Source organism: Betta splendens, chromosome 4, assembly GCF_900634795.4.
Source record: "Betta splendens chromosome 4, fBetSpl5.4, whole genome shotgun sequence".
Classification (NCBI taxonomy): Eukaryota; Metazoa; Chordata; class Actinopteri; order Anabantiformes; family Osphronemidae; genus Betta; species Betta splendens.
The window spans coordinates 5,267,186-5,280,339 of record NC_040884.2 but is presented as its reverse complement, the minus strand read 5'-3'; the positions used below and the strand labels follow the sequence as shown (position 1 = coordinate 5,280,339).

The window sequence follows — 13,154 nt, the reverse complement described above, 5'->3', positions numbered from 1 at the left end:
CCTGAGTGTCTGTTCACTGACCGCTGTGTGACCCAGTCACGGCCATGGGCGGAGGGTTCACGCTAAGTTCATGCGATGGTCCTGACGTGGGGTTAAAAGGACAAGCAGCAGGTGGGGCAGCGACGCCCGCGAGGCTCCAACCGACCACTTAACATACGTTTATCTGCAAATTATGGTGTGACTCAGACATAGTGACCTATAGCAAAGGAAAAGAACTGGAGTTAAAAAAAAGATTGAAGGCTGGATTTCAGTTTCAGCCTTGGCAACAGTGGACGAAAACCTCACGTCCTTTACTCAAATAAAAGGAAAAAAATTACAATGCATTGTAATAAATGTAAATGCATTAAAGTAAAATATGAACTTAAAAACAGCTGTAGTTCAGTAATCAATGTTTCTACAAGTGAATAAATTATGAAAATTTGAATCTTAACTAACTGTAAAAGAAGTCATTTTCCAAATAGCAGCTTCACTTTAAGTTGTGACTAATATCAAACTGCGTCACTGGTGAAGAGTTTCACAGCAACAACAGCAGCTTGGTTTTATTTTGATTTCTCTTTTTCAAACTTTTTATCTGGTAAGTACATAAATGTAACCTCTTTTGAACTATTGTTTTTTTCAAAACACCACTTATTTATTACACAGAAACTAAAAGAAGGAGCTCGACACTTGATGACGTTTTATTCCTCACACAAACATTCACATTTCTGAAGACAAAAACTGCAGCGTCCAACATTTCGCCCTTTGTGACCTGATATGAACAGTAACAACGCTTCAGGTTCAGGTGAATCCAGTTTCCTGTCCGACCTTTTACTGAGCTCTTCATTTTACACTGAACGGCCTCAGTCGTAGGGAATCAACGATGGCACCGAATCACCGTCATTTCCTTATTTAACTGTAACTTTTCTACCACAAACCTCAGCTTCATTTTAAACTGCCATGGCATCAAATACATGGAATAAGCTTATATACAGCTGTTTTATATACAATACATTAATCAGCTCTTTGGAGTGCAAAAACCTCTGCCTGCGTTTTCCAACCCTTCTCACGTGTCTTCATGGAGTCGCTCTATGAAACAAACCTGATGTCTTTATATTTCATGCATAAGGCAACAATAAGAACAGGGCAGCTCATACATTTGAGCTTTTACTATAATCCTTTAACTGACACCTGATTAAGCCTTTGTTTACGTGTAAGTAAAAACCATAACCATGAACGTCTGGTCTGAAAAAAGAAAAAAGGGCAGGATATTTTTACAGTATTCGATGAACAAGAGACAAAACCTGAACGTGAACCAACTAAATATATGGCTTTATGACGTTTTTACAGCAAAGAAAATGAGAATGTTTACACATGACATACATGTTTGAAACTGCTCCCGACTTTATAAACATGGAGACTAAAAAAGGGTTGTTTCCTTCAAATTCAGGCTGAGAAGGACAAAAAGAAGCCCGACGCGCTTAAAAAGCCTGTAAACATTTGATACGTTTGCTGAATTTGCTGCGAATCCTCAGTGAAGCTCATTTGGCCCATGCAGACTTTGGCAAACTGGAAATAAATAAAAACATTTATTATGCTGTTGAAATATCCTATGTACTACATCTTCATCTCAAGTACTACGACAAACGCCTCTCCACCTCTACAGCTGCTACTGCACCTCACCTCTCAGATGTGAAACGAATAAATAGCTGAGTTTAGTTGGAATCTCTAAAGTCAAAGCTTTTCACATTGGCTTCAGCTCAATTCTTGAGCCAAAAATGTAAACCAAGACAGAACAAGCACAACTTAAGGCAACCAAAGTACAGGATCAATCAAAGAACAGGAAAACTGGGGGGCGGCTGGTGGAGGTGGCGCGCGTCCGCCTGCTAACAGACAGTCTGGACCTCCCCGTGGAGGCGCTGATCTATTTTGGAGGAAGTGGATTGTCAGGAGTCGTGGGTGTCGCCAGCTCCCTGTAGAAGTTATCGATCTGCTCTCCGTACATCTTCAGCACCACTGGACGCTTCAGCTTCATGGTAGGACCTGCGAAACGCTCACTGTTAAACACTGAGCAGCTAAAAAAGAAAAGAATGATGTGAAATCCACTCACCCAGCTCTCCTCCGCTGATGGAGAAGTCCCGATCCAGAATGACCCACTTCTGTATGCGCTGAGCGTTGGAGGTTGCCCTCTCATTGACCCGGTTGATTCCCTCCTGGATGGCGGCGTTGACCGCCCGGTCTCGGCCCCCGGCGACGTCAGACACGCGCGTTGCACTGCTGCCCAGCTTCCGGCACAGCTCCACAGCTTCTGGAGACAGCTCGTCTAGCGGCTCGCCTGAATCAGGGTTAACCTGGCACTGCACGCAAAAATCAGGAAAGGTTTGGACTAGCTGCAGTTTCCACACGTGGCCACCAGATGGCAGCATAGAAGCAGCTACAACTGACGAACATTTACTTCTGCTCTGAGAGTTTACCTTGACAGTGAGCAGCATGGTCAGAAACTTTCTCTTGTCTCCGACCAGCATCGCGTTGCTTATGAGCGGCACAGCCTCTTTCACAGCATCCTCAATAGGAACAGGAGGGATGTTCTCGCCTCCTGCTGTGATGATGAGCTCTGAAATCAAAAGCAGACACTGAAGGTTAGATTTGATTCCTCATAATGCACTTAGTATATAATTAAATGGTAAAAACCTTTGATTCTTCCTGTGATGAAGAGGAACCCTTGGTGGTCGTGTTTGCCCAGGTCACCCGAGTGCAGCCATCCCTCCGCGTCCAGCGCCTCCTCCGTCTTCTCAGGCATGTTGAGGTAACCCATGAAGACGTGCCGACCCCAGAAGCAGATCTCGCCGTTTCCCTCCTCGTCCTTGTTGTGCAGCTTGGTCCTGCACCCCGGCAGCTCCACGCCGCAGCTGCAGGGCAAGAAGCACCTTCCTCAGTTGATCGCGGCCGCGCTCTCAGGGCGGCGGCCGCGGGGGACACGTACCTCGTGAGCTTGTAGGCGTCGGGGAGGGAGATGGTGTGAGGCCCCGTGCTCTCGCTCATGCCGTAGAGCTCGTAGAGCGGCACGTCCAGGCTGAGGAAGAACTCCAGGGTGTCTTTGGTGATGGGCGCGGCGCCCGTGTAGCACCTGGTGCAGCGGTCCAGGCCCAGCGCTTTGCGCACCTTTTTGAAGACCAGCTTTTTGGCGATGTGATAGCTGAGCGGCGTGTGATTGGCTGCTCCATTTCTGGACACACACAGAAACCAGGTTCAGTGGTTCGACTCTTGTTTACATTCATAGTTCCAACTAAAGCTTTGTGGACACACTACAACGCACTGGCTCATCTTGTTGAGGTTCGTCTGCAGACCCACGTCTTTGGCCCAGGCCGCCACCTTCCTGCGCACCGTGGACGACTTGGCGCCAACGGATTTCATCTTCTCCTGCATCTTCTCCCAAACCCGCGGCACCCCCATGAAGGCGGTGGGACGCACCTCCTTCAAGGTGTTGACCAGCGAGCCCTGAAGGAGCACGTTTGACGGTTACCTCCGGGCGCCTGCGGGTCACGTGCTCATGAACCGGGTCAAGACACTCACTTTGAGCGCGTCCGGCTGCGCGAAGTACGTGGCGCCTCCAACCCTCATGGTGACCCAGATGTCGACCATCTGGGCGGCGACGTGGCTCAGGGGCAGGTAGCTGACCACCACCTCCTGGGACTCGGTGGCGTCCGTGAGGCGCACGTGGCGGCTGGTGGAGAGCGCCGTCCAGGTGAGCTGAGGGGGCGGAGTTAGCGGTTAGCGCTCGTGTTTGTGGGCGTAAAGACAAGCCACGTGCGACCTACGTTGTCGTGGCTCAGCATGACTCCTTTGGGCTGCCCCGTGGTCCCTGAGGTGTAGATGAGCGTGCAGCATTGGTTGGGCTTCTGGCTGGAGACGACCTCGTCCAGAGCGGCGTCGGGCTCGTCGCGGCCGAGCTCCATGAACTCTGCCCACTGCAGAACATGAGTTCACTTCAACAACGGCGACGGAGCAAGATTCCCATTTGCCATAGTTCTCGTAAAAAGGGGTTCACTTACACTGTACAGATTTGGTCTCTTCTCCTTTAGTGCATCTTTGTACTGAATAATGGCTTTCAAATGAGGAAGCTTGTCTTCAACCTGTGAGCAAAAAGAAAACAACCCAATGAGCACAAAGCTTCTACACTTCATACTTATATTTTCAGTCAGATATGTCACATTTGTTTGGTATCATCATTTCTGTTCATGTGCTGATTCACCCTAAGGTTTAACATGCAGCATGTCGTCCATACCAACAGGAAAGACGACATTTAATGCAAAAAGAAAATACAAATCTTGTGTTACATCTTGTGATTAGTGAGTCACTAATTATTCCTGAGCTGAAAACCTTATAAACCTTGTATATATATATACATACACATACAGTATGTACATATATATATATATACATAATTTCCACTGCTGCTGATCTCACCTGAAGGATTTTCTGCAGCTGTTTGTGGTTCTCCACCACGATGATGTTGGCCTTGCAGTTCTCTGCGACGTACTGACAGGCCTCAGGGGAGTTGGTGGTGTAGATGCCCACAGCAAAGCCGCTGCAACAGACCAGTGACCATGACGCTCAGCTTCTCTCACATTTACAGATACAGAGGCTCAGGCACGCCGTTCTATTCTGAGGTACAAACGCTAGAAATGTGCATTTCAATTAACAGAACCGTGAGACCCGATCACCACCAACTGCAGTTTCCAGCAAACCTTTGTCGTCCAAAGCAACACATTATCTCACATTTCTCATATTTGAGACAATAACCATATCTCACAGCATTGCATCATTAGAATACCAAACATGCCGAAGAAGAAGGAAGACCAAATTAAATTTCATTTTTTGCTTTCTGCACTCTTGGCTTTTTTAAAACACCATCTGATTTGTTCATCTGGGCCAGTCTGACGAGTCCACATTATTGTTATGAATCAGCTCTGAGCCAAGATTAGGCGTGTGCGTCTGTGTGAAACCCACATACAGGTTGAGCAGGAGCAGAGAAGCGCCATGAGCTGCTTTAATTAACCAAAACCTGAAGCAGTGTGGAAACATTCAAATGTCCCAAACAATCATTCAGAGGAAAAGCTGAAACTCACCCAGCCAAGATGGCCCCGATGTCAGAGATGAACCACTCCACGGAGTTGAAGCCCAGGATGCCCACGCCGTGGTAGCGCTGCAAGCCGAGCTGAGGGGAAACAGATAAAAAAACCTGGTAAATGATCCAGGAACTGATTTGAAGCAAAGGGGCAGATTTTTCTGCTTAGGAACAGTGATGTTGACCCCATCTTTGACTTTTAAAATGCAGCCCCCACAAATACAGTCAAACTTAGCTTCACGTTTGTTCCTGTTACACAAGTGTTTATATGAGAATTGAAGTGTGAACGTTTCCCACAGCAGCTGTTACTATAGAAGCAGATAGAAAGCGTCAGAGCCGCACTGAGCTTCACAAATAACTCATCGCGCTGTTGTAACATAGTGCGGCTTCACATCACTGACCTAAAGGCGTTTTGATCCTAACCTGGGGGCGCCAGGTCTGAGGCCGTACCAGGAGGCGTCTACACAAGCCGCCTGACTCACCGCTTCACAACAGACACCGACGTGTCCCGCTGTCGGGCTGACGTTTCAGCGCAACTCCCTCGCGCTGTGTCGAAATGTCTGTGCATTGTCTGGAGGAGCGCGGCGCGAGGGCAAACGCACCAGCACGAGACTCTGAGAGGCCGAATGTTGAACGCTTCAGCTTTGGTTTACACAAATAGAAATCTCCTATCACGTCCAACGTGACAGCGGGTTTACTTTTACGGGTTCTGTTTTATCTGATCATCAGTCCAAAACAAACTAAACATGAAATCAGCCAGACATCACATTGCTATGGTGGTAGAGTTCTTTAGTGGTTAAATAAACTAAATGGCTGGTGTTTCTAAATAAATCATCATTTTAGAATAAATAGCTGAATAATGTGATGCCTAATTAGCTGACTACACAGAGGCCGTACCTTGAGGAAGCTCTTGGCAGCGCTGCGGCAGGCCTGGTAGTAGTCCTTGTAGTTGAGCGTCTTCAGCTGATCGCCCTCCTTCCAGCCCAGAGCCGTGCGGCCGCCGAATCGCTCCACGGCGGAGCGGAACATCTGGTCGACGGTCAGGGGCGTCTCGGCGGCCAGGCCCGAGTCCCCCATCCTCAGCCTCACCTCCGCGTCGCCCCGCGTGGTCCACAGGCCGGGCTCTGGCGCCGGCGCCACACACAGCGAGCTGGGGCGCTGGGGGGGCGCTGTGAGGAAGAGGTCAGACAGGATGAAGGCTCGCTCTGCGTTTGTGGCCCCGGAGGCGCTGCCGTTCGCCCCCTGGCGCCGCTCAACGAGAGTGGAGCGCCGGACAAATACGGGGGACTGGATTCTGCCCCCGGCGAATGTTCAACAGGATGCACAAATATTGACGCTCAAGCATCACTTCAGGCTGATGAGTTGTCTTGTTTCAAACGGCCGACTCAATATTAGCTCATCAGCCGCAAATACACCACCACACAACGGCCTTCGCCATCTTATCACTTCATTTGAGGTGTAAAGACCAAGCTTTAAAGAAATCCATCCACAAGAAGAACATGTGTATAATTACTAATCTCCAAACAGTTTCAAGCTGTTGTTTAAGTTTTGTTAACAATGAGAAAGGACGAGGTGATTCTATGGTCGTATAGTTCAACAGAGTGGGTTTATTACACCAGCCAGGGGTGCCTTTATGGCAGACAGCTGCTTATCAGCACTGAGCCGGTTCACGCCGTATGTAAACGCTGCACATTTCCATGTCACTGGATTTTCATATCCGTAGCATCCTTGTTAGCAGCCAGCGCCCGGCCGCTTCCAGGTGACAGGCTGCTTTGTGTGGGGGCCACATGTTAATGGGCAGGAAGGGGAAACCGGCTTAGTTCTGCCAGAGAATGTGGAGTTCACTCAGTTCTGCTTGACCCGCTTCCTCAGGAAGTGTTTTTATCCGTCTTCCTTAGCGGTAAAATGCTGACTTCAGCAGCTGCAGCCGACACACTGAGCCGAGTGTTACTGTACTTCCTTTATTATCGTATTCTATATATAGTACGTGTTATCAGAGTAAATGCTACGTAGCCGTGGCTTCGCTGAGGTTCCGCTCACCTGTTTGTGTGTCTGGGCTGGGTTCAGCAGAGACCTCTGTGGCCGTGGTGCTGCTGGCGGCTTCTTTGCAGGCACCGACCTCTTCCCTTTCCCCTGTGGACTCCTCCTCCGATGACTCACTGAAGAAGATGGAAGCAACACAGCCTCAGTACTTAGGACCGCGGAGCCGATCTCCACGGAGGCCGTTCACCCACACGTCCTCTGGGAACGACCAGAGGCAGAAACCTGAAGCTGCACTGAGTCACAACGTCAAACAGAAGCTCTCAACTCGCTACGACTCATCAGCTTGATAAGTCATCGTTGATGTGATGGCTACCATCATGTGAGATACTGCTGAGCCAGCAAGTTATTCTTAGAACAGACCAACTAGCAATCAAGCAAGTGAAACTGTCTTTTCTGATTAAGTCTCTCTGGAGTTTCCCCAACGTTTTTGGCCAGTGGTCGTAAAATACCCCAGAACCCTTTCATCAAGCAGTCGCTTTTCTTTCTAATCTCCCGATCGCATTCTAACCATCAGGTCGTCGCGGTGCGTTCGTGCGGACATACTTTGCCGCGTCGATGTCGTCCAGAGAGGCGCTCCTTTGCTCTGCAGCGCAGGATGACTGCAGGAAGCCGGCGGCCCTGGCAGGCTCCATCACCTCAGCCTCCGACACGCTGGGGGACTCGCACGCGATCACTGCAACACAGGAGCCACGGGACTCGTTAGAACGTTAGAAAAGCATATTTACCGTTTTTCCTCCTGTGCCTTTTTGTGGCATTCGGCTTCCAGCGGGCTCCTGACCTGCCGCTCAGTGGACTGGATGACCTCTGTGCCGCAGCATTGTTTACTTACTTTGTTGTTAAGGTTTTCTGAATAACTGGCACTCTGTGTAGTAATGTGGGTGTACATGAGCCCCGCTGGGTCTCTGATGACTAATGGTCTCACAACAAACAACAACGTGCTGTGTCCTGTATGAACCCTGCCCCGTGGGATGCTGACCTCACCCCCGGCCTCATCACGCGGCCGTAAGTGACACCCATGTGTGACGGACCTGTACCTAACCCTGTGACCCCCAACCACACGCTCAGGAGGAGCCCCCGACTTGGCTCAGCCATTACCTCTGGCTTAAAGCCACTAAACTAATTCGGTCTCCACCGGAACAACCTGTGTTGACAGAATGAGCCTGTTTGGTAGCAGCATGGGGAGCGCGTGCAGCCGAGGTAAACAAGAGAGCTTTTGAATTCAAGTTTCCACTGCTCCACATTCTCAGTCCATCCAATCCCAATATCAGATACCACAAGAAGCATGTAGATAAATCTAGATGGTACAAAAGGACATACTAAATGGGACGCCGTGGACTGAAAAGTCACATCCTACATTACTTACAGTAAGTTAAAGGTGACCTTTGCTTTTGTTGTTACCTCATCACAGGAACCACGTCAAAGCCTCCTGAACAATGAGCCATCACCACTGGCAGCGGCCCCTCACTTTGGTAAATCACAGGTCTGAGTTGTTTATTTAAGGGCGCTGAACACACATACCAGCAGCTTCGTCGGCCTATTGTGGCAGCGTCCTATCAGGACCCGCCTGTCAGAGACCACTGGGACTGGACCAGTGGGAAGAGACGCGTTATCCATCACACTTTGGAGCTATTTTCCAGCTAAAGCGAAATTTCAAATTCAGATTGTATTTATGAAATTGTGTCGATAAAAAACAAATCCGCTTCTAGTGCGATCGCATGTTGACCTGCTGTCACCTCGGCTCATATGGACGCAATTTATTTTGTCGCTTCCTTCCAACACAGCTGCAGATCCAGTAAAGGAAGCGGCTCGGGTTGAAGGTTCTGGGAACAGATGTCTGCTGATGACGGGACAGAGATTAAAATATCCATTCTTTGGGCGGCGTAGTTGTGCTGTTCTGGGGATGGAGGAGGTGAGGGGCGTCAGGCTGGTCTTAAAGAAAGCTCAGTCAGTCAGACTCTCCAAGTCTGTTTGAATGAGACACGCGATGGAAACCGTCCTCAGACTATTTCTGGCTCGTCCCTTTTTTGTTTGTGCTTCTTCCTGCTTTTCAAATACTTGTTTCAGTCCAGCGACCTTAAACCACGTGATCCATGACACATAAAGGTGCCTGTGATCACTCACAGATGGTGACAGCATCGTCATCAGGTGTAACTAAGTAACTACATGAATTTGCCCCGTTTATGTCTCTATTTGTTAACAAGTAAAAGGAACTAGATTAATAAGACATGCTGAATGCTGAAGTGGAGGCTGAGCTGACTGACTGCCATCACTGCTGCAGCCACGTAATCAGCAGGAGATTATCAATGTAGAGCAGAGCAACAGCCGATTGATTCTGAAAGGGAAAACGCTGCAACAGTTGGAATCAGATAAGAACACCACGTTTATAAGACGGAGCCACAGCTGCCTACCGTGTACAAAAACCCTCCTCGGCACCAAACACGGGGCTCTCCCAGCACAAAGCGTCCACGCAAACAGTTAGGTTAATCCCCAGGCAGACAAACCCACCCCTCCCTCCGCTTTGGCCCCACTGGTCCAACTTATTGTCTCTTTTTGTCCAAGACATCCACCAGCTCCACTGCGTCGATCAGCCCTGGGCTTGAACCCCATCCCCAGTCTGCTGCTGCCTCCGAAGAGCCCCGCGGCTGCAGCAGACTGGGCGTCATCCTCAGCATCCTCACTTCGCCACATCCAACAATTATGCTCCAGCTACAAGTTATTTTTACCCGTGTGGCCATTTAAAAAGCTTTGACGGCGGCACTTTAACGTCAGCTAATTTACACATATCTGATGAGTGGGTTACACCCTTTAGTAAGAAACCAGCCCCCCCCACACATCACCGGTCCTCAGATCCCCCAAGTTATCACATACCAGTAAGGATCCAAGACCCTGAAACCGATCAACTGAATTTCACAACCAGAGACTAAAAACAGGAAATAACGATGCTTGAAGCGTGACCTGGGAAACGGCAAAAGAACTGATTACTTCTAAAACCAAAGCACCGTGGATGAGACGCATAGCAGCTGATTTCTCAGGGATCTCCGCTCATCTCTTTCTTACTAAATGAGATCTGTACGTGTGAAGGCTGGCCTTCAATGTAAAATGATCTTAGTTACAAGAAAGTAAAGCATTAAGACAAAAGACTCACATTGCATTGTGGGAAAATGATGATATTCCTGGTTTATATCACAGAATTGGTCCTCGATTCCTCTTCCCTTCCTATAAATGTCGTTTCTCCAGTTTCCCACTAAACACACACTAAGAAAATGCCGTCCGCCCTGTGTTTCTACAACTCGAGCATATCATTCATTTTCAAACCCTCGCCGGCCGGGACGGTCCATCCCCCGTAAACCCAACCCAGACTTTCACCGCCCTCAAACCGTGCCGAGCCTTCGGATTGGCTCGCACTACTCACACCACAAGACCCATTTTCCATATAAGGTCACGAAAGCCAAATGAATAAGGTGGGGGAAGTGAGACTGAGGATACACACACACATTCACTGACACAGATGATACCGTCATGGCAACCCATCCCCCCACGCTCCGCAGCACATTCAAACACACGCTGCAGCATTGCTGGCTGAGGTTACTGTCGGACAAGCATGGGAGTGCATGTCGGTGCAGCTGCGCTGGATTGACTTAGGTCTTTAAGACATCAACATCTTTTGACCTACATTTATCAAATATATTGCACATCAGTCGTCCACGCTCTCTTTTTTCTTGAATTTTGGACACTGACGCTTGAGAATGACTCGCTGAGTCAGTGACAGAAGCAGGTGTGTAGCAACAAATTGTAAACATCTCCAGTTCTGTTCTGGCCTCAGTGCATCATGTTCAGCGGATTGTTATGAAATGGATGAAACAGCTGAAGATGACAAATCCTCACATTTTAAAAAACATTTTAAATTTTGCTTATCTAAGCAGTTAACTGTATTTTGATCCCATTATTTTTGTGTGGCTCAGGTAAATACTACAGCCTGTTTTAGTACATGCATTCTGTATTTCCATTCCAGGATACAGGTGCAATCTCACACCACTAAATAATTACACAGCTATAAGTACACAAATGTACTTTTTCCGCCAAATAACATTATAAATGCAGGTTTGTTTATATCTGACTACCCCACCACTGTAGAAGCTACTGCTGATATAATGAGCTCCTTCAAAGCTGATGTTGTGACTACATTATTTAAATGTTTATTTGTAAAACTCATTTGAGTCTTCTGACTCATAAACAGATGTGACAGCCTCAGTGACAGTTTGACAGCTCAGGTCAGTCCTGTACTTCTTGTTCTGAGCTCAGGACAAACATGCAGGGTGATGAAACCTAAGCACATAGATCAAGGAAACAAAGGCAACAAAGGCAACAAACTCAACAAACTGCGCGTAGATGAGCAATATTTGCTGTCTTTGTTGTCAAACACTGTGACACTATAAAACTGATGGACCAAGAGAAGTAGGTCACGAAGTGCAGTGAGGTTCGCAGATAAAGTGCCTAAATTTGCCAAATATTAAACTGGCTGATAGTAAAACAAGCCGAGTTTCATTCAAAGCTTTGCTCTCTGGGTCGGAGGAAGCAGAAAACAAACACATTTCCTACAAAACAGTATTAGAACAACAACAAACGTTTCACTGTGCATTTAATGACACAAAACCAACAGGACAAACTGTGTGTATGCACTCATCAACTGGTTTTACAGGCATCACATGTGGTTTTGTTTTTATTTGTACGTGGCCTGTTTTGTGGGGTGAGTCTTGTGTTTGTGTGTGTGTGTGTGTGTGTGTGTGTGTGTGTGTGTGTGTGTGTGTGTTGCATACTACTCTCACGTGACTGAAAAGCATGCCACCAATGCTGTGTAGAAAGACCGGCCTCAGCCAATTGCCAGGAGAGACGCAAGCACAGAGCAACCGCGCCACGCCGGGCGTCACGTGACAGCATCGGCCGTGCGCGCGGCACCGAATGCTGCAGGGCGTGTTCAGCGCTGGCGCACGGGGTTACTGGCGGCCACTGACATCCTCTCTCACCCACACTGTTCTGAGGTGGTGCCATGAAGCACCTTCATTATCCATACGGAGAATCACAGAACCTAAAGCACCGTCTCACTTAGGTAGGAGCCGAAGGGAGAAATCTAGAAAACGTTGCATATTGTGATGAATGCAATCACCCTTTGAATTATTACATTAAATGTAAGCAGATAGACTGTATACAGATGTAAATCCAAATGATAGTACGGGGAAATAGAAAACACCCATTTTTTGCATTCAAAAACTACAATCCCCAGTTATACATAATTATAATCTCATAGGACTCGATGCTAATGTTGTTGCTAAACGCTAACGCTAAAAATGATGTAGCTTGGATTTGGAAGGAAATTGCTTTAGTAAGAAACTAGAAAGCTTTGCAGAGAAATGCGGTCGGAGCTTGAAGAACAGGTATGACTCAAACTATGGGCGGATGACGTCAGGCAGAGGACGCCTCCCGCTGAGCAGCTAGTGGACGTACGTGTATTATATACGAAATATGCAACAACTAAAGTAGGGAAGATGAATTAAACCCATACCGTATCGTAGTAACTTGGTAATAACAGCTTTAAATGCCTCGCATTTCATTCATACTATACGACTTTGTGGCGTTTTAACATGAGCTAAACGCTATCTTAAACACAGCAACAATCAGCCCAACTGAAACAAAAACCATCTACAGAGATTCATCCGCATCTGGGCAGGTGGGGGGCAGGATGACCCCAACCAGATCAACACCGGGAATCAATCGGATCACCGGTGGTGTTTCTTACCTCCTGTGGACGCTTCGCTTTCGCCTGTTAGTGTCGCTGCCTGTGGGGATGTGAGCGCTGCTTCTACTGGCAGAGAGTCAGAACCACCAGTTACAGAACTGCTGCTCAGCCAGACGGTCATCCTGCCCCACCTCGCTTTACAGCTGTGCCACGGTTTATTACACACACTATATTCAGCTGCAGTGGGTTCATGGTGTTGGTGTTTTCCTGCAT

At 48.0% G+C, this 13,154-nt stretch overlaps 1 protein-coding gene across 4 annotated transcripts; it reads right to left on the bottom strand.

Annotated features, from left to right (window-relative positions):
* Positions 1–659: 659 nt before the first annotated feature.
* Positions 660–13,098, bottom strand: acsbg2 (acyl-CoA synthetase bubblegum family member 2). 4 transcript variants are annotated; one of them, XM_029147039.3, is made up of 15 exons: positions 12,942–13,098; positions 7,691–7,820; positions 7,145–7,263; positions 6,002–6,273; positions 5,106–5,194; positions 4,444–4,564; positions 4,029–4,109; positions 3,795–3,944; positions 3,550–3,726; positions 3,293–3,474; positions 2,960–3,202; positions 2,668–2,885; positions 2,451–2,590; positions 2,087–2,333; positions 660–2,019 (listed from the first exon to the last, which is right to left on the bottom strand). In XM_029147039.3, the coding sequence occupies exons 1-15, from the start codon at positions 13,060–13,062 to the stop codon at positions 1,901–1,903; spliced, it is 2,409 nt and encodes an 802-aa protein (XP_029002872.1). In that variant the 5' UTR covers positions 13,063–13,098; the 3' UTR covers positions 660–1,900. The 4 variants fall into 4 exon arrangements, with proteins under 4 accessions (XP_029002872.1, XP_029002873.1, XP_029002874.1 ...); XM_029147040.3 differs by lacking the exon at positions 12,942–13,098 and adding an exon at positions 10,293–10,474; XM_029147041.3 differs by lacking the exon at positions 12,942–13,098 and adding an exon at positions 9,556–9,574.
* Positions 13,099–13,154: the final 56 nt, after the last annotated feature.

Bases quoted from the DNA above. Each gene is read 5' to 3' on its own strand.
- acsbg2 (XM_029147039.3), bottom strand. From the start codon at position 13,062: ATGACCGTCTGGCTGAGCAGCAGTTCTGTAACTGGTGGTTCTGACTCT. The intron at 5,195-6,001 runs GTACGGCCTCTG...GTTTCCCCTCAG, and splicing joins CTGCCAAGAGCTTCCTCAAG to CTCGGCTTGCAGCGCTACCA. The intron at 2,020-2,086 runs GTGAGTGGATTT...AGCGTTTCGCAG, and splicing joins CATCAGCGGAGGAGAGCTGG to GTCCTACCATGAAGCTGAAG.